The sequence below is a fragment of the Loxodonta africana genome, chromosome 1 (assembly GCF_030014295.1).
Source record: "Loxodonta africana isolate mLoxAfr1 chromosome 1, mLoxAfr1.hap2, whole genome shotgun sequence".
Classification (NCBI taxonomy): Eukaryota; Metazoa; Chordata; class Mammalia; order Proboscidea; family Elephantidae; genus Loxodonta; species Loxodonta africana.
The window spans coordinates 199409842-199433137 of record NC_087342.1 but is presented as its reverse complement, the minus strand read 5'-3'; the positions used below and the strand labels follow the sequence as shown (position 1 = coordinate 199433137).

Below are 23296 nucleotides of genomic sequence, written 5' to 3'. Positions count from 1 at the left end.
CAGTTATGGCTACTATGCAGAGAGTTGCTGTGAACATTCATGTATTAGTCTTTGTATGAACATACGTTTTAATTTCTTTGGGTTAATCCCTAGTGGTAGAATCAGTGGATTGTATACCAAGTTTGTTTACTTTTTGAGACTCCCAAAATGTTTTTCAGAATGATCGTACCATTTTATATTCTCATCAGAAATGTATAACAGTACCTATGGCACCACATTCTTGCCAAGGTATTGTATTTTCAATCTTTTAAATTTTATCTGATCTTCCATTCTAATGGGTATGTAGTGGTACCTCATTGCGGTTTTAATTTCCTTTTCCCTGTGACTAACTCTTTTTATATATGCATACTGGTTGTTTATACATGTCCCCTTTGCAATTGTCTATTCAAATTTTTGTCCATTGTTTGATTCTGAGTTACTTGTTTTCTTATTATTGAGTTGTAATCTTTTTTTAAAAAATATTTTGTAAGAGTTCTTTATATTTTAGATGGAAGTCCTTTGTCATATATATGTTTACAAATAATTTCTCCCAGCCTGACTCGATTTTTATCTTCTTAACTGTTTTCTGAAGTTTCTTTTATCATTTTGTTTCATGCAAGCCACCACAGTGTAACAAGCTGATGGATGCATGGGGTCAAGTATGCTAGTCTCTTCAATCATCCGACTAAATGTAAAGCTAAGGTGTTTTTAGGTGATAAATCTCAGCTTTGGCAATGGCAGCTTCAAAGATCAATGTAACTTCTTGGGTCTTAAAGCTGTGAGCAGCTGTCTAAGATACAAGTATTGGTCCCTACTTGTCTTGAACAAAAGAGAATGAAGGCAATCGAAGACTCAAAGAAGAAACCACAGTAATCCATAGGTCTAATAGCCCATAAAAACTATGGCTTCATCTAGCCTGAAACCAGAAAAACTAGATGATGCCCAGCTACCACTACCGGCCATTCTGACCAGGGACACAATAGAAGGTCCTCGATAGAATGTGAGAAAAATGTAAACAAAACTTAAATTTCTAAAAAAAGGTTTAGATTTACTAGACCCGTAGAGACTAGAGGAACCTCTGAAACTGTTGCCCTAAGATATCCTTTGAACTTGGAACTGCAGCTACTCCTGGAGGTCACCTTTCACCCAAATAATAGATTGGCTTATAAAATAAATAGTATCACCCTCGAGTACTGTGCTCCTTTAAATAATCAGCTATATGAGACTAAATGGTCAGAGGAGGGGCAGGGAAGGTAGATTAATGGAAACAGAACAAACAGAATGGAAATAATGAGAATGCGAACACATTATGAAAAATGCAGTCAATGTCACGGAACAATTGGTATGAAAACTGTTAAATGGGAATCTAATTTGCTGTCTAAACTTTCATCTAAAACACAATAAAATATTATTAAAAAGGAAAAAGATCAATGTAACTGATAGAGAAAGACTGATAAGGACCTTTTAGATTCTGACTTGAATTAAAGAATGTACACACTTACCCTTTCAAAATCATATTCAGCAAAAGAATATCCAGGCATCTGAACTAATGTGGTTAATCACACATTTCCTCTACACTGAGCTGTGAAATTAGCAGTTATGAAAATGGCACTTAAGCATGACTTTTGTGAAGATTCTCTCCATTACCCAGATCAGGAGTTAGCAAACTCTTTCTACCAAGGGCCATCTAGTAAATATTTTAGGCTCTGTGGACCAAGAGGCAAAATCAAGGATATTAAATAGGTACTTCCTTGGAAACTCTATGGGGCAGTTTTTTTTTTTATAGGGTCGCTGTGAGTTGGAATCGACTCGACGGCACTGGGTTTGGTTTTTTTGGTTTATATAATAAAGGAAACCCTGGTGGCATAGTGGTTAAAAGCTATGGCTGCTAACCAAAAGGTCAGCAGTTCAAACCCACCAAGTGCTCCTTGGAAGCCCTGTGGGGGCAGTTCTACTCTGTCCTATAGTGTCACTGAGTTGCAATCAACTTGAGAGCAACGGATTTTTTTTTCTTTTAATATAATAAAAAGAATCCCTGGGTGGTGCAAATGGTTGATGCATTCAACTACTAACAGAAATGTCGGAGGTTTGAGTCCACTCAGAGGCACCTCAGAAGAAAGACTTGGTGATCAACTTCTAAAATATTAGCCACTGAAAGTCCTGTGGAACACAGTTCTACCCTGACACACATGTGGTCACCAAGAGTTGGAGTCAACTCAGTGGTACCTGGTTTGATTTTTTGGTTTATGCCTTCTAAAGACATAGTCTAAGAGATTTTTCCTATCTAAGCTTGTGAAGATTTTCTCCTATTTTTTCCCTAAGATTTTTGTTTTAGCTTTTACAGTTAGGTTGATGATCCATTTTGAATTAATTTGTATTTGTGGTGTGTGGTAAATATAAAGGTTTGTTGTATTTCTTTATGGTTATCAAGTTGTTCAAGAACCATTTGATGAAAGAATTCTGTCCTTTTCCTACTGAATTACATTAGAATCTTTGTTAAAAATTAGTTGACCATATAGTGACTATTTCTGAACCCTCTTTTCTATTCCATTGCTCAGCATGTTCAGCCTTACTCTAATGCACGCTTTATTACTTGAAATAAACTTGAAATAAGAGAGTATGCTGCTAAGTCCCCAAACTTTGTCATTGTTTTCTTATTCTAAAAATGTTTTAGCTATTCAAGGTTCTTTCCATTTCCATATATATTTTAAAATCAACTTGACAGTTTCTTTTAAAAAAAGGCTGCTGAGATTTCATTGAAATTGTTATGAATCTCTAGATCAATTCGAAAGAACTGACATCTTAACACTATCGAGTCTTCTTATCCATAAACATAGTATATCTCTATTTATTTCAGTGTTCTTTAATTTCTCTCAACAATTTTTTTGCAGTTTTTGTATAGTGGTTTTGCATATTTTTTAAATAATATTTCTTATTTCTGTTTTAATATCCTATTGTGCTAATTCTTAATTTCTGTAATTTTTTGGTTTTTGAGTATTAATCAGTTTTTCTCCTGGTTAAGGGTCACACTTATCATGCTTATTTGCATGTCTAATGAATTTTTTACTTGGTATAGATACTGAACATTGGGGATTTGATGTTGATGAGTACTAGATTGTTTTTATTTCTTTAAAAAGCCTTGTTAGTGGGTGTCTAGAATAGGCTTTTACTCTTAGCTTATTTAGCTATATTACAAAGGCCTGACCCATTCTTGAGTTTCTGCTAAATGACTGGGTGTTCAGCAAAAGCACTCCATTCTGGCTGATTGGAGTTTGAATATCTGCCAGCCCTGAGTGACTCCTGGGAATTGTTTGGCTTACAATTTCCCAGTTGTGTTATGTTCAGCCTTGTCAGATTTTTCCCTATGTATAGTAAGCTTTGAAGGTCCCAAGGTGGTACAAATGGTTTGCATTCACCTGCTAACCTAAAGATCGATGATTCAAATCTACCCTGTGATGCCATGAAAGAAGAGCCTGGCGATCTGCTTGCATAAAGATTTCTGCCAAGAAAACCAGAAGGAGCAGTTCTACTCTGTAATACATGGGGTTGCCATGAGTCAGAATCAACTTGATGGCAACAGGTTTTTTTTTTTTTTTTTTTAATTTAATTACTTGATTACAGATTCAGGGGATCCTTATGTGGATTTCTAAGGTGCTTTCTCTGTGTAGTTTTATCCTCTCCAGTACTCTGCCTCAGACTCCCTTAATTCTGATCTTTGTCTCTTTAACTCAGAGATTGCAGTTCTCCGCTTGGGAATCTCCCTTTCTGCATCATGGTCTAGGATACCTCCAGGCAGAAAGCCGGGGTGAACATAGAGTTCACTACATACAGATTTATGTGGGGAGCACAGTTCTGGGCTGCATGTTTTTCAGTGTCCAAAACCAGCTCTTTCACATAGTTTGTTTTAAGTTTTTGAGTTGTTTACAGTATGAGGGTAAAACTGGTGTCATTTACACCAATAGGGCCAGAAGTGGAAATCTGGTAATGAATTTTTGTTTGTTTTACTAGTTTTTGATTGCATATTTATTTATTTGCTTGGTGCAGGGAGAGTTCGTGTTGTAGCTTCATTTAGGATACTGTTTCTTTGCTTAGATTTTCCATCTCTTTTCTTTCCCCCTTCCCCTTTCCGCCACATAAGACACTAGCAATAAGACTTTTAAAACAGGAGTGGAGCTTCCAGGGAGTCAAAGAAAAAAAAAAAAGTAACCACAGATTACCTTCCAACATCTGCTTTTTAATTTATGTAAAGCAGGGGGATCAGTCTAACTTAGAAAATTTCCATTAATTGGTCTGAACTTAAAAATAGAAAATATTTTATTTTTGCTGGAAAATCAAAACTTACTGTACCCTTGTGTACTGTAGTAACCTTTGTTACTGTCTTAGAAAAACACATCCCAAAGGTCATGTTTGGACTTAACAAAGGAAAATTACCCATCAACGTTAAATCATAATATTAACCCTATTTGTTTTTATCAACTACCAAAAACCAAAAACCAAACCTTGTTGCCATTGATTCCAACTCTTGGTGATCCTATAGACAGAGCACTACTTCCACATAGGGCTTCCAAGGAGCTGGCTGGTGGATTGGAACTGCTGACTTTTTGGTTAACAGCTGAATGCTTAACTACTGTGCCACAGGGCACCTTATCAACTACCAAACCAAAACCAAACCCACTGCCATCGAATTGATTCCAACTCATAGCGACCCTATAGGACAGAGTAGAACTGCCCCACAGAGTTTCCAAGGAGTGCCTGGCGGATTTGAACTGCTGACCTGTTGGTTAGCAGCCGTAGCACTTAACCACTACGCCACCAGGTTTTCCTTTTCAACTACAGTGATATATAAATAAAACCTTTTATTTCTGTGTTTATCTGTGGCTCAGATGTGCAGAAATGTAACTGTTTTTTTTTTTTTTTTATAATAACTTTTATTAAGCTTCAAGTGAACGTTTACAAATCCAATCAGTCTGTCACATATAAGTTTACATACATATCACTCCCTACTCCCACTTACTCTCCCCGTCTTGAGTCAGCCCTTTCAGTCTCTCCTTTCTTGACAATTTTGCCGGCTTCCCTCTCTCTCTATCCTCCCATCCCCCCTCCAGACAAGAGTTGCCAACACAATCTCAAGTGTCCACCTGATATAATTAGCTCACTCTTCATCAGCATCTCTCTCCCACCCGCTGACCAGTCCCTTTCATTTCTGATGAGTTGTCTTCGGGGATGGTTCCTGTCCTGTGTCAACTGAAGGTCTGGGGAGCATGGCCGCTGGGATTCCTCCAGTCTCAGTCAGACCATTAAGTTTGGTCTTCTTATGAGAATTTGGGGTCTGCATCCCACTGATCTCCTGCTCCCTCAGGGGTCCTCTGCTGTGCTCCCTGTCAGGGCAGTCATCGATTGTGGCCGGGCACCAACTAGTTCTTCTGGTCTCAGGATGATGTAGGTCTCTGGTTCATGTGGCCCTTTCTGTCTCTTGGGCTCTTAGTTGTCATGTGGGCTTGGTGTTCTTCATTTTCCTTTGCTCCAGGTGGGTTGAGACCAATTGATGCATCTTAGATGGCTGCTTGTTAGCATTTAAGACCCCAGACGCCACATTTCAAAGTGGGATGCAGAATGATTTCATAATAGAATTATTTTGCCAATTGACTTAGAAGTCCCCGCAAACCATGTTCCCCAGACCCCCGCGCTTGCTCCGCTGACCTTTGAAGCATTCATTTTATCCCGGAAACTTCTTTGCTTTTGGTCCAGTCCAATTGAGCTGACCTTCCATGTATTGAGTGTTGTCTTTCCCTTCACCTAAAGCAGTTCTTATCTACTGATTAATCAATAAAAAAACCCTCTCCCACCCTCCCTCCCTCCCCCCCTCGTAACCACAAAAGTATGTGTTCTTCTCAGGTTTACTATTTCTCAAGATCTTATAATAGTGGTCTTATACAATATTTGTCCTTTTGCCTCTGACTCATTTCGCTCAGCATAATGCCTTCCAGGTTCCTCCATGTTATGAAATGTTTCAGAGATTCGTCACTGTTCTTTATCGATGCGTAGTATTCCATTGTGTGAATATACCACAATTTATTTACCCATTCATCCGTTGATGGACACCTTGGTTGCTTCCAACTTTTTGCTATTGTAAACAGAGCTGCAATAAACATGGGTGTGCATATATCTGTTTGTATGAAGGCTCTTGTATCTCTAGGATATATTCCTAGGAGTGGGATTTCTGGGTTGTATGGTAGTTCTATTTCTAACTGTTTAAGATAACGCCAGATAGATTTCCAAAGTGGTTGTACCATTTGACATTCCCACCAGCAGTGTATGAGAGTTCCAATCTCTCCGCAGCCTCTCCAACATTTATTATTTTGTGTTTTTTGGATTAATGCCAGCCTTGCTGGTGTGAGATGGAATCTCGTCGTAGTTTTAATTTGCATTTCTCTAATGGCTAATGATCGAGAGCATTTTCTCATGTATCTGTTGGCTGCCTGAATATCTTCTTTAGAGAAATGTGTGTTCATATCCTTTGCCCACTTCTTGATTGGGTTGTTTGTCTTTTTGTGGTTGAGTTTGGACAGAATCATGTAGATTTTAGAGATCAGGCGCTGGTCGGAGATGTCATAGCTGAAAATTCTTTCCCAATCTGTAGGTGGTCTTTTTACTCTTTTGGTGAAGTCTTTAGATGAGCATAGGTGTTTGATTTTTAGGAGCTCCCAGTTATCAGGTTTCTCTTCATCATTTTTGGTAATGTTTTGTATTCTGTTTATACCTTGTATTAGGGCTCCTAGGGTTGTCCCAATTTTTTCTTCCATGATCTTTATCGTTTTAGTCTTTATGTTTAGGTCTTTGATCCACTTGGAGTTAGTTTTTGTGCATGGTGTGAGGTATGGGTCCTGTTTAATTTTTTTGCAAATGGATATCCAGTTATGCCAGCACCATTTGTTAAAAAGGCTATCTTTTCCCCAGTTAATTGACACTGGTCCTTTGTCAAATATCAGCTGCTCATACATGGATGGATCTATGTCTGGGTTCTCAATTCTGTTCCATTGGTCTATGTGTCTGTTGTTGTACCAATACCAGGCTGTTTTGACTACTGTGGCTGTATAATAGGTTCTGAAGTCGGGTAAGGTGAGGCCTCCCACTTTCTTCTTGTTTTTCAGTAGTGCTTTGCTTATCCGGGGCTTCTTTCCGTTCCATATGAAATTGGTGATTTGTTTCTCTATCCCCTTAAAATATGACATTGGAATTTGGATCGGAAGTGCGTTAAATGTATAGATGGCTTTTGGTAGAATAGACATTTTTACTATGTTAAGTCTTCCTATCCATGAGCAAGGTATGTTTTTCCACTTAAGTATGTCCTTTTGAATTTCTTGTAGTAGAGCTTTGTAGTTTTCTTTGTATAGGTCTTTTACATCCTTGGTAAGATTTATTCCTAAGTATCTTATCTTCTTGGGGGCTACTGTGAATGGTATTGATTTGGTTATTTCCTCTTCGGTGTTCTTTTTGTTGATGTAGAGGAATCCAAGTGATTTTTGTATGTTTATTTTATAACCTGAGACTCTGCCAAACTCTTCTATTAGTTTCAGTAGTTTTCTGGAGGATTCCTTAGGGTTTTCTGTGTATATAATCATGTCATCTGCAAATAGTGATAACTTTACTTCTTCCTTGCCAATCCGGATACCTTTTATTTCTTTGTCTAGCCTGATTGCCCTGGCTAAGACTTCCAACACGATGTTGAATAAGAGCGGTGATAAAGGGCATCCTTGTCTGGTTCCCGTTCTCAAGGGAAATGCTTTCAGGTTCTCTCCATTTAGAGTGATATTGGCTGTTGGCTTTGCATAGATGCCCTTTATTATGTTGAGGAATTTTCCTTCAATTCCTATTTTGTTAAGAGTTTTTATCATGAATGGGTGTTGGACTTTGTCAAATGCCTTTTCTGCATCAATTGATAAGATCATGTGGTTTTTGTCTTTTGTTTTATTTATGTGATGGATTACATTAATGGTTTTTCTGATATTAAACCAGCCTTGCATACTTGGTATAAATCCCACTTGATCAGGGTGAATTATTTTTTTGATGTGTCGTTGGATTCTATTGGCTAGAATTTTGTTGAGGATTTTTGCATCAATGTTCATGAGGGATATAGGTCTATAATTTTCTTTTTTTGTAATGTCTTTACCTGGTTTTGGTATCAGGGAGATGGTGGCTTCATAGAATGAGTTGGGTAGTATTCCGTCATTTTCTATGCTTTGGAATACCTTTAGTAGTAGTGGTGTTAACTCTTCTCTGAAAATTTGGTAGAACTCTGCAGTGAAGCCGTCCGGGCCAGGACTTTTTTTTGTTGGGAGTTTTTTGATTACCGTTTCAATCTCTTTTTTTGTTATGGGTCTATTTAGTTGTTCTACTTCTGAATGTGTTAGTTTAGGTAGGTAGTGTTTTTCCAGGAATTCATCCATTTCTTCTAGGTTTTCAAATTTGTTAGAGTACAATTTTTCATAATAATCTGAAATGATTCTTTTAATTTCATTTGGTTCTGTTGTGATGTGGTCCTTCTCATTTCTTATTCGGGTTATTTGTTTCCTTTCCTGTATTTCTTTAGTCAGTCTAGCCAATGGTTTATCAATTTTGTTAATTTTTTCAAAGAACCAGCTTTTGGCTTTGTTAATTCTTTCAATTGTTTTTCTGTTCTCTAATTCATTTAGTTCAGCTCTAATTTTTATTATTTGTTTTCTTCTGGTGCCTGATGGATTCTTTTGTTGCTCACTTTCTATTTGTTCAAGTTGTAGGGACAGTTCTCTGATTTTGGCTCTTTCTTCTTTTTGTATGTGTGCATTTATTGATATAAATTGGCCTCTGAGCACTGCTTTTGCTGTGTCCCAGAGGTTTTGATAGGAAGTATTTTCATTCTCGTTGCCTTCTATGAATTTCCTTATTCCCTCCTTGATGTCTTCTATAACCCAGTCTTTTTTCAGGAGGGTATTGTTCATTTTCCAAGTATTTGATTTCTTTTCCCTCGTTTTTCTGTTATTGATCTCTAGTTTTATTGCCTTGTGGTCTGAGAAGATGCTTTGTAATATTTCGATGTTTTGGACTCTGCAAAGGTTTGTTTTATGACCTAATATGTGGTCTATTCTAGAGAATGTTCCATGTGCGCTAGAAAAAAAAGTGTATTTTGCAGCAGTTGGGTGGAGAGTTCTGTATAAGTCAATGAGGTCAAGTTGGTTGATTGTTGTAATTAGATCTTCCGTGTCTCTGTTGAGCTTCTTACTGGATGTCCTGTCCTTCTCCGAAAGTGGTGTGTTGAAGTCTCCTACTATAATTGTGGAGGTATCTATCTCGCTTTTCAGTTCTGTTAAAATTTGATTTATGTATCTTGCAGCCCTGTCATTGGGTGCGTAAATATTTAATATGGTTATGTCTTCCTGATCAATTGTCCCTTTTATCATTATATAGTGTCCTTCTTTATCCTTTGTGGTGGATTTAAGTCTAAAGTCTATTTTGTCAGAAATTAATATTGCTACTCCTCTTCTTTTTTGCTTATTGTTTGCTTGATATACTTTTTTCCATCCTTTGAGTTTTAGTTTGTTTGTGTCTCTAAGTCTAAGGTGTGTCTCTTGTAGGCAGCATATAGATGGATCGTGTTTCTTTATCCAGTCTGTGACTCTCTGTCTCTTTATTGGTGCATTTAGTCCATTTACATTCAGGGTAATTATAGATAAATAAGTTTTTAGTGCTGTCATTTTGATGCCTTTTTATGTGTGTTGTTGACAATTTCATTTTTCCACATACTTTTTTGTGCTGAGGCGTTTTTCTTAGTAAATTGTGAAATCCTCATTTTCATAGTGTTTGACTTTATGTTAGTTGAGTCGTTACGTTTTTCTTGGTTTTTGTCTTGAGTTATAGAGTTGTTATACCTTTTTGTGGTTACCTCATTATATACCCCTATTTTTCTAAGTAAAAACCTAACTTGTATTGTTCTATATCGCCTTGTATCACTCTCCATATGGCAGTTCAATGCCTCCTGTGTTTAGTCCCTCTTTTTGATTATTGTGATCTTTTACCTATTGTCTTCCATGATTCCCTGTTATGTGTATTTTTTTTTAATTAATCTTAATTTGTTTGTTTTTGTGATTTCCCTATTTGAGTTGATATCAGGACGTTCTGTTTTGTGACCTTGTGTTGTGCTGATATCTGATATTATTGGTTCTCTGACCAAACAATATCCTTTAGTATTTCTTGTAGCTTTGGTTTGGTTTTTGCAAATTCTCTAAACTTGTGTTTGTCTGTAAATATCTTAATTTCGCCTTCATATTTCAGAGAGAGTTTTGCTGGATATATGATCCTTGGTTGGCAGTTTTTCTCCTTCAGTGTTCTGTATATGTCGTCCCATTCCCTTCTTGCCTGCATGGTTTCTGCTGAGTAGTCAGAACATATTCTTATTGATTCTCCCTTGAAGGAAACCTTTCTTTTCTCCCTGGCTGCTTTTAAAATTTTCTGTTTATCTTTGGTTTTGGTGAGTTTGATGATAATATGTCTAGGTGTTTTTCTTTTTGTATCAATCTTAAATGGGGTTCGATGAGCATCTTGGATAGATATCCTTTCGTCTTTCATGATGTCAGGGAAGTTTTCTGTCAGAAGTTCTTCAACTATTTTCTCTGTGTTTTCTGTCCCCCCTCCCTGTTCTGGGACTCCAATCACCCGCAGGTTATCCTTCTTGATAGAGTCCCACATAATTCTTAGGGTTTCTTCATTTTTTTTAATTCTTTTATCTGATTTTTTTTCAGCTATGTTGGTGTTGATTCCCTGGTCCTCCAGATGTCCCAGTCTGCATTCTAATTGCTCGAGTCTGCTCCTCTGACTTCCTAGTGTGTTGTCTAATTCTGTTATTTTATTGTTAATCTTTTGGATTTCTACATGTTGTCTCTCTATAGATTCTTGGAACTTATTAATTTTTCCAGTATGTTCTTGAATAATCTTTTTGAGTTCTTCAACAGTTTTATCAGTGTGTTCCTTGGCTTTTTCTGCAGATATCCTAATTTCATTTGTGATATCATTAAGCATTCTGTAAATTAGTTTTTTATATTCTGTATCTGATAATTCCAAAATTGTATCTTCATTTGGAAAAGATTTTGATTCTTTTGTTTGGGGGGTTGGAGAAGCTGTCACGGTCTGCTTCTTTAAGTGGTTTGATATGGATTGTTGTCTCCGAGCCATCACTGGGAAACTAGTTTTTCCAGAAAATCCGCTAAAAAAAACTGCGATCAGATCCCTATCAGAGTTCTCCCTCTGGCTCAGGCTATTCAGATGTTAATGAAGCCGCCTGGGGAGGGTGCGGGAGGGAACAGAGAGATAGGAGAGTAGCACCTCAGAATATAGCCAGAGTTGCTTGTCTTGCTTGGAATGACTGTTATATCTGAGATTCCCGCGGGCGCGTCGCCTATGTGTGCTGACTGTGTGGAGATTGCCCCCAGGGGGTCTGGCCCGCTGGAGTCACGGTCAGATCCTCCGCTTCCAGCCCCACGCCCAGCGTCAAGGCTCCCCTACTGGGACGGTGCACTCTCAACTCCAAAATCAGTCGCTGCCTCCCGGGGACTTCTCTTCCCTCCAGCCGCGTGGCCGTGCCGCCCCCTTGAACCAGGTAGACCCCTCCCGGGGTTAGTTCAGATGGGTGGAGTAGCTCCCCGTGCTTGTGCCGCGACCGAGTGTCCCGGCTGGAACGCTGTTCTCCCCACTCCAATACCAGTCCCTGCCTCCCGGGGACTTCTCCTACCGGCTGCGTCCCACGCCGCCCGCGCGACCCGGCTGGTCCCCTTCCCGGGGTTAGTTCAGGGGGTGGAGCAACTCTCCGTGTTTATGGCGTACCTGCGTGCAGTCCAAATCCCTGCGAGACGGTTCCCCGGCTCGGATGCTGCTCTTTCTGCTCCAAGATCAGTCACTGCCTCCCGGGGACTTCTCCTACCGGCTGCGTCCCACGCCGCCCGTGGAACCGGCTGGTCCCCCTCCCGGGGTTAGTTCAGGGGGGTGGAGCAGGTCTCTGTGCTTGTGCCGTACCTGACTGGTACGCTGGCTCCAGGCTCTGGAAACAATCGCTGCTTCCCCGTATTAGTTTGTTCTCCGTCTCTAAATCTGTGTTTGTTGTTCAGGGTTCGTAGATTGTTATGTATGTGATCAATTCACTTGTTTTTCCGTGTCTTTGTTGTAAGAGGGATCCGAGGTAACGTCTGCCTAGTCCGCCATCTTGGCTCCGCCCCTCGAAATGTAACTGTTTTTTAATTTCTATAACTTTGCTGATATTGCTAACTCCCACCTGTCTGTGAAGACAGCAGAAGAACTTAAGCTTGCTACTTCAAGGTCAGTATTTCTGGTTTAAAGCTTAGACTCTCTAGGAAGAATACTCAGGAAAAACACTGTTTTAGGATTTATCCTTTTTCTCTTTTCATTGTACTTGAGATGAATGTTTACAGAACAAATTAGTGTCTCAAACAATTAATACAATATTGTTTTGTGACATTAGTTGCCAGCCCCACAACATGTCAACACTGTCCCCTTCTCGACCTTGGGATCCTCGTTACCACCTTTCCTGTTCCCTCCTGCCTTCTCATCCTTGCCCCTGGGCTAGTGTGCCCATTTAGTCATGTTTTGTTTTATGGGTCTGTCTGATCTTTGGTTGAAGAGTGAACCTCAGGAGTGACTTCAGTACTGGCTTAAAAGGGTGTCCAGGGGCCATACTTTGGGGCTTTCTCATTTCTGTCAGACCAGTAAGTCTGGTCTTTTTTTATAAGTTAAAATTTTCTTCTACATTTTTCTCCAACTCTGTCTGGAGCCCTCTGTTGTGATCCCTGTCAGAGCAGTTGGTGGTGATAGCTGGACACCATCTAGTTGTGCTGGACTCAGTCTGGTGGAGGCTGTGGTAGTTGTGGTCACTTAGTCCTTTGGGCTAATCTTTCCCTTGTGTCTTTGGTGTTCTTCATTCTTCCTTATTCCAGATGGGGTGGGACCAGAGGAGTATCTTAGATGGTGGCTCATAAGCTTTTAAGACTTCAGACTTTACTTACCAAAGTAGGATGTAGAACATTTTCCTCAAAAACTATGTTATGTCAGTTGAGCTAGACGTCCCTGAAGACCATGGTCTCCAGCCCTCAGCCCAGTATTTTGGTCCCTCAGGGAAGATTTATCCTTTTTCTGTCTTCCCTTTTCTCCAGGGGTAATCTGGAAATGGGGAGTTCCTGGGTAGTGCAAACAGTTAACGTGATTAGCTGCTAAATAAAAGCTTGGAGGTTTGGGTCCACCTAGAGGTGCCTCAGAAGAAAGGACTGGTGATCTACTTCTGAAAAATCAGCCACTGAAAATCTCTTGTAACACTGTTCTACTCTGACACACATGGGGTTACCAAGAGTCAGAGTTGACTAGGGGGGCAACCGGTAATCTGGAAGTAGAGTCCCTGGGTGGTGAAAACAATTAACATGTTGGGGTTGCCATGAGTCAGAATCAACTTGATGGCAACTATAAAAATAAATAAATAAAATCTGGAAGTATGGTCTGGGATAGGTTGGAAGGAGAAGAGATGAGAAGTAGGAAGTTTGTTAGTATAATATTATAGAGTAGGGCCCTGAACAAAGTTAAAAGGAATAGAAAGGAAAAAGATAAATTTGAGACACATTAAAGATACCGTCTCAGAGAATTGGTGACCACGTCCCCCAGGTTACCCCATTTCATTATTCTTGCCTCCAATATAGGAATCCTTGGGTTCGATCTCTTCTGTATTCCATCTGTAATAAGTTGTTAAGAAATATGGTTTTACCTCTTCCGTCACTTTATGCTATACAATCTCAATAAATACTATTATAGTAGCAAAGCTTCTTAATACTTCATCTATGTATAACGATTACACTATTCACTATTACCAGAAACACTGCAGAAAATTCAGACATTTTATTCCACCCGCAGTGGTTAAGCATGTGGCTGCTAACCAAAAGGTCAGCCCTTTGAATCCACAAGCTGCTCCTTGGAAACCCTTTGAAACAGTTCTACTGTGTCCTGTAGGGTCACTAAGAGTCTTGAATGGACTGGAGGGCAATGGGTTGGGTGTTAAGCGCCTTAGTAGAGATTCAGGTGCCACCTTGTGGTATTTTAGGTAGTTACAGTTTGATGATTTTTCCCACCAGCGTTTTCCTGGCTTCAACGTTTATTGTCTCTTTTCCAAAACAGACACTTTGTCTTTTTAAAAATAAGTTTGATTTAAAATTTTTTCATTTTTATTAAAAACCTATCTGCATCTTCTAATGTATTTAAAAAATATATAAACATAATTAGTCCCCTTTTGAGTCAAGTTTTTGTTTTATACTAATTCTGGATTGTATCTCTGTAAGTATATATATCTTTCATTTTAGAATACTGTATTTTAGGTCACTGTTAGATACAGTTAATGTAGTGTGATGCTGATTAGTCTTATTTTATGGTACTTAACTTTATGGTCGCTGTATAAAATGATGCATTTAAAACTCAGCAATAATATATTGACTAATTAAGGGGAGAAGGAGATAGGATTGAAGAATATGAAGGTCTTCATCATATATTTGCCATTCTTTTTCTTACTGTGTCATTTATTAGAGTGTGGAGGGGAGCTAATTTTAATTTGGAGATTATTAACTTATGTTCACAACTCCAAAAATTAATAAAAATTGTCTAGTTTACTTAAACAGATAATATGCAATGTGTCTGAGTAAGATATGTGTGTGTGTGAGAGAGGGAATGAATATGGATGTATATAAATGAAGAAAATGTGAAGATCAAATGTTAAAAGTTAGATTCCTCAGCTGGAGGTTCATTAACAATGAAAAGAAGGCAGCATCAGAGTAAAGCAACAGAACCCTGTATGTCTCTGTCAACAAATTTCATTTTCTGGAAAGACCAGAGAATAGAAAATAAATATGTGCTTAATCGCTTTCCCTTTCCACCCATCCTCCCCTTCCCTATCTCCAGGAAATTAGTTGTTCTACTCTGTTATTTGGGGAAGTGGAAACATTTGAGAAAAAATGGCTTAGTGGCTTAGTCCATCCCTAATGTGTTCATTAGGAGCTATGATACTTTCAAAGCTATCTTTGTTTGAGAGACTGTTTGAAGTCCATAGACTGAGCATTTTGTGTTGAGCATTAACTAGAGTCGGCTTATATGTCAAGCCTCAGGAGATATTCTCCAAAAAAAATCTTTCTACATTTTAAGAAATAACACATTCCTTCTCTTCCTGTGTGTACGTGAAAGAGAGAAAAGCAGCAGGCATATGAGGAAGAGTGGGGCAGTACAAGGAATGGCGGCGAGGGAGGGAAAGCAGAATTCCAACTCACTTCAACTTTGGTAGGCCCTTGCCTTAGCAATTAAGCTCGGTTTTGTTTTTTAGTGCCTAGGGCAAGGAGCGCTGGTAGCGCGGTGGTTAAAACTGCTCGGCTGCTAACTGAAAAGTTGGTGCTTTAAACGCATCGGTGGCTCCTCAGGAGAGAGCTGTGGCAGTCTGCTTCTGTACAGGTTACAGAATTGGACACCCTGTGGGGAAGTTCTCCTCTGTCCTGTAGGGTCACTGTGAGTCTGAATCGACTCAAGGGCAACGGATTTGAGTAGTTTTTTTGAATGCCTAGGGCTACTGAGTTTCCTTTTTGACCTTTGTTAAATTTTCTGCAAATAATGTTTTTCTTTTCTCTGGCTTTAGCTTTGATCTAGGTAGACTTTTTTATTATGGATTTTTTTTGTGTGGAGGGGGATGTGAGTTTCTGCTGAATGACATGGAAAAAAATTGAAAGTATTCATGAAAAGCCTTTTTTTTTTTTTAGCTGTATATGAGTTTGATATATCCATAGGACATATAATGATTGGAATCATTAAGCTTAATGTCTGTCGCGTTTTTCACCAGACAGAAGTCATTTATTTTTTTAATTAAAAATAAAACTTTTGCCAATGAGTTGAGAGGTAGAATACTGGTTAAAACGTTGATAATGCAGTCAAACATTCCTGGGTTCAAATTCTTGGTTTGCCACTTATTTGCTGTGTGACCGTGGTCAAATTACCTCCCTAAATCTGTTTACATTTCATATAAATAAGGAAATAATAATACAATCCTTCCTCACAGAGCTTTTTTGAGGATTAAATGAGATAGTTTATGGAATGGCCCAGGTATGTGGTAAATGCTCAATTGAAATGAACTGTTATTATTATCATTATTATTGTCATTTATTATATGTGTTACGTAGGCATCATATATGTTCTTCTGTAAGGACAATTAGATTATGAAAAGGTCCTAGTAACAGAAAATCTATTTGGGGTGTTCTGAATTATCAAGTGATCTGTACTCTGAAGACCAAGTATTCAGTTTGCTTTCTGCTGACCAGACCTCCAGTATCAGAGGAAAACTCAAGGTCGTGCAGGTTTTTCAAAATGAGTGTGTTAGAGTCATACGATTCGTTAAGTAGGATTGGAGAGAGAAAGCCCAGACATATGGTTTCTGTGTGTTAGGTGAAGTCAAGCACTTGCAACTAATGAAGCTATGGAGTAGTCACTGAATTGGTAAAAATCAGCCTCCATAAACATAGTTGACAATTTTAAATCAACACACTATTCTACTCCAATTGTAGATTGCAATAACAAGCATTCTGGTCCCAAATTTAAAATCAGCAATTCTTGGGATTGTAAAAACAGATGTTAATAACACAGGAAAGAGCTTTTGCTTCCTTAGCAAATAGATTTTGATGGAAGCTCAGGTCAAAATTATAGGTTTAATTTAACCAGTTGTTAACCAGTTGCTGTTGAGTCATTTCTGACTCCTGGCCGCCCCGTGTGTGTCAGAATAGAACTGGGCTCCATAGGGTCTTCGCTGGCTGATTTTTCAGAAGTAGATCACCAGGCCTTTCTTCCAAGATGCCTCTGGGTAGACTCGAACTGCTAACCTTTCTGTTAGCAGCCGAGCACGTTAACTGTTTACACCATCCAGAGGCTCCAAATATTGCTGATTATTTTACTATTGCTATTATTACTATTATATTATTACTATTGTAAGTGTTGTAAATATTTCCTAATCTTCTCTCTTATCTAACAAGATGAAGTCCTAATGGGTTGCATTCTGTGTTCTTAAAGAAATCACGTTAACATTCTTTTTAAGATTCATCATTTAAACTGATAACTGAGGCTTCAGATAAAACTCTGAGCCAAGGCCAATTAAACAATATGGGCCTTCCAATTATCTGATTTCTTCACGAATAAGGTCTCGTGAAGAATGGGCTTTGACAAAAGTGTTCTGTTACTACAGTAAGGGAAGATACCTACTCTGAGAAAAGAAAAATAAAGAGTCCATAATATAAAATCATTAGAGCAGATAGGGCCTAATGTACGAGTTCAGGAAAAAAAATTGTAACCTTAAACTATCCAAGCTCTGAGTTTTTAAATGCTGTTACTTTCTTAATTACGAATACAAAAGTTAATGTTACCCAACAATTGAAGCTAACATTGATGACTTACACAACTAATACCACAATTTGTTGCAATTTACAATTGAGGCACAGAAGAGCTACAACCTCATTTCTTTACTAGCCTATCATTCCTTCACTAGATAGGACAAATTCTACAAAAAGAATGGAGATGGGATATGTGAAAAGGGTGTAGTCATCATATGAGAGACTGAATACAGGAAATAAAAAAAAAATCACTGTGATGATAGAAATTATATATATATAGGAAACCCTGGTGGCGTAGTGGTTAAGTGCTATGGCTGCTAACCAAAAGGTCAGCAGTTCAGATCCACCAGGTGCTCTTTGGAAACTCTGTGGGGCAGTTCTACTCTGACCTATAGGGCCACTATGAGTCAGAATTGACCTGCCGGCAGTGGGTTTGATTTTTGGTTTTATGTATATGTACGAAGAGACCTACGGTATTAGCTCTATGGCCGGAACCATCAGACTAAGTTAATGCTAAATGATAAACAGAAGTCTATTGGTGATGATTGCATGACATGATTGATGTAATTTGTGTCACTAAATCGTACATGTGAAAAATGTTGAAAAGGCAAATGTGTTACCTATATTTTTACTAAGGTAAAAATATATATAAAAAGAAAAAATAGACCACACTATAATAAATTGAGATTTTTACTTCTTCCAATTTTTTTTAATGGTGAGAATGAGAAAAAAAAAAAAAAAAACATACAAATTTTCTCACCAAATATCAGAATATTAAGTCAATCGTACACACTCTTTCCAAACTGAAGAACTAAAGGCTTAGTACAAATTTAGAAGAAAAGTTACTTCTGGAGATGGAAAATAAACTGACAAGCCTCCATGTCGTACCATTTCCCTTTCTGTGTGACCCAGGGTCCACTTTCCTTGGCCACTCGAGTTCTTGGTGAGGGACTAGAGAAACGAGCTCCTTTCACTGGAATCATCCCCTTGGGGTGTCATGGGAGCCATCCACCTACTGGTCACCCACGATAATCTCCTGGAAAGTCCATGGATTTTTTTATCTAATGAGATTTTTGTGATGTGCCAACATATTTGCATTTTTCCTTTTTTCAGGAATCAATAAAATAAAGCTTAATGAAAGACATTACCTGAAGAGTACCTCTTCAAGTAGGTTGTGTCATTTCTCTTGTGATTTCTTCTTTCTTGGACATTTAACATGTGTTTTTTAGAGTGGCAAGTGGAAGCGGAGTATATCATCTGCAGGGTATTGTTTGTTCTTGGTAAAAATTTTAAACACACTGGCTGAAATTAAAATCTTTTGTATTTATCTCCTCACATCTTAGGCAAACTGACATGTAACAGCCAGCAGGGGTCAGGCTTTTCAGCCATATGGATTTGAATTTCACATCTCTGTTACAGCACCTGTTAAGAACCGAGGAATTTTCTTTATAGCCCCATTAGCATCACACTGTTTAGAAATCAACCTTAGCAGCTATACTGAATCAAAATAAATGAATGAGAAGTTGTGAGGCTCTGAGGAAGCTTTCTCAGGCAAAATTATTTGCCGAAAGCTGTTTTAGAGCCCTGGTGACACAGTGTTTAAGAGTTTGGCTGCTGACCAAAAAGGCTGGCTGTTCAAATCCACCAACTGCTCCTTGGAAACCCTATGGGGCAGTTCTCTGTCCTATAGAGTTGCAATGAGTCGCTACTGACTCGACGGCAAGAGATTTGGTTTTGGTAAAGCTGTTTTAGTCAGGGTTCTCCAGAGAGACAGAACCAATAAGAGATTTTATACATATATATGTCGCATCTCAAAGGAATTGAATCACAAAATTGTAGGGACTGACAAGTCCAAAATTCGTAGGTCAGGCAACAAGCTGGAAACGGGCAGTCTTAAATCTGAAATTTGTAGGCCAGATAGTGGGCTGGAAACTGGCAGGATGTCTGTCCTACAGACTTGAGGCAGAATCCTCCTCTTGGAAACCTCTGTTTTTTGCTCTTAAGGCCTTAGACTGATTGAATGAGGCCTACCCTCATTGTTGAGGGTAATCTGCTCTAAAGTCAAAAGCAAAACAAAGCAAAAAAATCCAAACCTATTGCCGTCAAGTCAATATATATAGAGACCCTATATAGGACAGGGTGGAACTGCCCCACAGGGTTTCCAAGACTGTAATCTTTATGGAAACAGACTGCCAAACCTTTCTCCCACAGAGCAGCCAGTGGTTTCAAACCGCTGTCCTTTCAGTTAGCAGCCAGGCTCTTTAACCACTGCGCCATCAAGGCTTCTTAAAGTTTACAGATCGTAAATACTAATCACATGTAGATATACTGAGTCACCATAGCCTAGCCAAGTTGACACATAAAATTAACCATCACAAAAGGCAATCTCCATAAAAGACAGAAGTATCATTTCTTCAAAGGGTTCTTATTTGTAGGTATTTTAGTAACTACTAATGAGTTCATCAGTGCTTTATATTAGGTTATTTATGTGTATAAAAATGACCAAATAGGGGGTCATTTTAGAATGTTGAGAAGGACACGTTGTGCTTTTGTTCTGAATATGACTAACTGTGGTTGTTTGTTTTAAATCCAGGACCTGGCCTTTCATTATCAAAAGCCCCAAGCAGTATAAGAACCTTTCATTCATGGATGCAATGAACAAGTTTAAATGGACTAAAAAGGAAGGTCTCTCCTTCAATAAACTTGTCCTTGGCCTGCCAGTGAACGTGAGATGTTCCAAGACGGACAACGCAGAGTGGTCGGTAAGCCCTGAATCTGCAACAGGAAAATCCAAGGAACAGATACATATCCATAAATCTGACTGTTACTTTGATATGTCTGCTCATTTACTGGAGCCCTGGTGGCTCAGTGGTTAGGAGCTCAGCTGCTAACCAAAAGGTCAGCCATTCAAATCCACCAGCCATTCCTGTGGGGCAGTTCTACTCTGTCCTGTAGGGTCGACTCGATGGCAGCGGGTTTGGCTTTTGGTCATTTACTTGTTCACTGATTACTTGGGTTGACCAAAAACTTCTGATTCCCCTCTTTTTGAAAAGGAAAACTTATTTGCCAACTGATGTTGGGGTAAGGAGCCCTGGTGGTATAACGGTTAAGTGCTCAGCCGCTAATTGAAAGGTTGGTTTGAGCTCACCCAGCGACTCCGAGGGAGAAAGACCTGGTGATCTGCTCCCATGAAGATTACAGCTTAGAAAACCATATGGGGCAGTTCTACTCTGTCACATGGGGTCGCTTAGAGTTGAAATTGACTGATGGCCCCCAACAACAGCAAAAACAACGTTGGAGTGGAGCAGGAATAGGATGGAATGAGAACTTCAAAAAAGCAGCGAAGCCTGTTTTGTATTTTTTCTCTTGCAAGAGAGTATCTGACCCTCTTCTCTACTTCTCTCCTGAACCCTAAACTTTCTGACCCCCATGAAGTTTGACTCCTTCAGCAGCTACCCCCTTTCTCACATGCTGCAGTAGAGGCAGCTGAGCAAGCTTGAACAGCTGGCATCTAAATCATTCACTCGTTTGTATTGTCTGCTCTTCAATTTTCAGATTCAAGGAATGACAGCATTACCTCCAGAGGCTGACAGGCCGTATAAAGCAGAGCCTTTGGTGTGTGGAACGTCCGCCTCCTCCTCTCTACACGGGAATGTCTCTCTCAAGTTGCTTACGTGCTTCATGGTACTTGGTAGCGTGCTGAGCAGCAAACACTTGTGATCGTAATTCCGTTGTACTTGGTGACAATGTTGTCTGTGATCTGAACCTATCTTCTAAAGTGTAGGCTAAAGACTGTGTCCACCCTAGGCATGAAGACATGGACATGAAGAGTGTGAAGACTTTCCTTTCATACCTTTCTTCCCTGATCTCCAAACTCCCCCTCCTATTTCCCCCAAAACGTCTTCTTTCCCCCGGAAATACATGATGCAATGTACAGATGGTCTTCTTTCCCCCGGAAATACATGATGCAATGTACAGATGGTCCAAAAAAACGAAACTGTCCTGACTTAACATACCTTTTCAAAAAACTGAACCAAGTTAAGTGGAAGTAAAAGAATTCTTCATTTCCTTTTACATTCCATTATATTTAAATTGATTTATTTTCCCTATATTCTTAACAGGCTTTTACAACTGAACTAATCTCTTTTTTATGATAACTCTTTGTTGTTGTAGTTAGGTGCCATCCAGTCAGTTCTGGCGCATAGTAACCCTATGCACAACAGAAAGAGACATTGCCCGATCTTGCACGATCGTCACCGTTGTTGCTATGTTTGAGTCCATTGTTGCAGTCACTGAGTCAGTGCACCTCATTGAGGGTCTTCCTCTTTTTCAATGACCCTCTACTTTACTAAGCATGATGACCTTCTCCAGGGTCTGATGCGCCCTGATAACATGTCCAAAGTACGCGAAATGAAGTCTCCCATCCTTCTAAGGAACATTCTGGCTGACTTCTTCCAAGACAGATTTGTTTATTCTTCTGGCAGTCCATGGTATATTCAATATTCCTTGCCAACACCATAATTCAGAGGCATCGATTCTTCTTCAGTTCTCCTTAGTCATTGTCCAGCTTTCCCATGCGTATGAAGTAACCGAAAATACCATGGCTTGGGCAAGGCTCACCTTAGTCTTCAAAGTGACATCTTTGCTTTTTAACACTTTAAAGAAGTCTTTTGCAGCAGATTTGCCCAATGAAATACATAGTTTGATTTCTTGATTGCTGCTTTCATGGGCATTGATTGTGGATCCAAGTAAAATGAAATCTTTGACAACTTCAATATTTTCTCCGTGTATCATGATATTGCTTTATTGGTCCAGTCATGAGGATTTTTGTTTTCTTTATGTTAAGGTGTAATCTATACTGACGGTTGTAGTCTTTGATCTTCCTCAGTAAGTGCTTCAAGTTCTCTTTACTTTCAGCGAGCAAGGTTGTGTCATCTGCATAACGCAGGCTGTTAATGAGTCTTCCTCTCATCCTGATACAGTGTTCTTCTTCATATAGTCCAGCTTCTCAGATTATTTGCTCAGCATAAGATTGAATAAGTATGGTGAAAGGATACAACCTTGACACACACCTTTCTTGTGTTTAAACCACTCAGTATCCCCTTGTTTTGTTCTAACAACTGCCTCTTGGTCTATGTAAAGGTTCCTCATGAGCACAATGAAGTGTTCTGGAATTCCCATTCTTTGCAATGTTATCCATAGTTTGTTATGATACACACAATTGAATGTCTTTGCAAGGTCAGTAAAACACAGGTAAACATCTTTCCAGCATTCTCTGCTTTCAACCAAGATCTATCTGACATCAGTAATGATATCCTTCACTGCATGTCCTCTTCTGAAACTATCTTGAATTTCTGCCAGTTCCCTTGTTGATGTACTGCTGCAAATATTTTTGAATTATCTCAGTATAATTTTACTTGCATGTTATATTAATGATGCTGTTTAATAATTTCCCCATTCCTTTGGATCACCTTTCTTTGGAATAGACACGTATATGAATCTCCTCCAGTCATTTGGCTAGGTAGCTGTCGCCCAAATGTCTTAGCAGAGGAGTGAGTGCTTCCAGTGCTGCATCTGTTTGTTGAAACATCTTAATTGTTGTTCTGTCAGTTCCTGGAGCCTTGTTTTTCACTAACGCCTTCAGTGCAGCTTGGACTTCTTCCTTCACTACCATCGGTTCTTGATCATATGCTACCTCCTGAAATGGTTGAATATCAACCAATTCTTTTTGCTAGAGAGACTCTGTATTCCTTCCATCCTCCTTTGATGCCTCCTGGGTTGTTCAATATTTTGCCCATAGAATCTTTCAGTATTGCAATTCTAGGCTTGACTTTTTTCTTCAGTTCATTCAGTTTTAAAAGTTCCAAGTATGTTCTTCCCTTTTGATT

General features: G+C 39.0%; 1 protein-coding gene across 1 annotated transcript in view; it reads left to right on the top strand.

The window, feature by feature from the left end:
* Positions 1–21379, top strand: part of MOXD1 (monooxygenase DBH like 1) — a 119531-nt gene extending 98152 nt beyond the window's left edge. Inside the window, exons 11-12 of the mRNA XM_064290913.1 lie at positions 20002–20170; positions 20964–21379. Coding sequence (XP_064146983.1) covers positions 20002–20170; positions 20964–21128 — 334 coding nt within the window. The 3' untranslated portion in view covers positions 21129–21379. The remainder of the gene's footprint in view (positions 1–20001; positions 20171–20963) is intronic.
* Positions 21380–23296: the final 1917 nt, after the last annotated feature.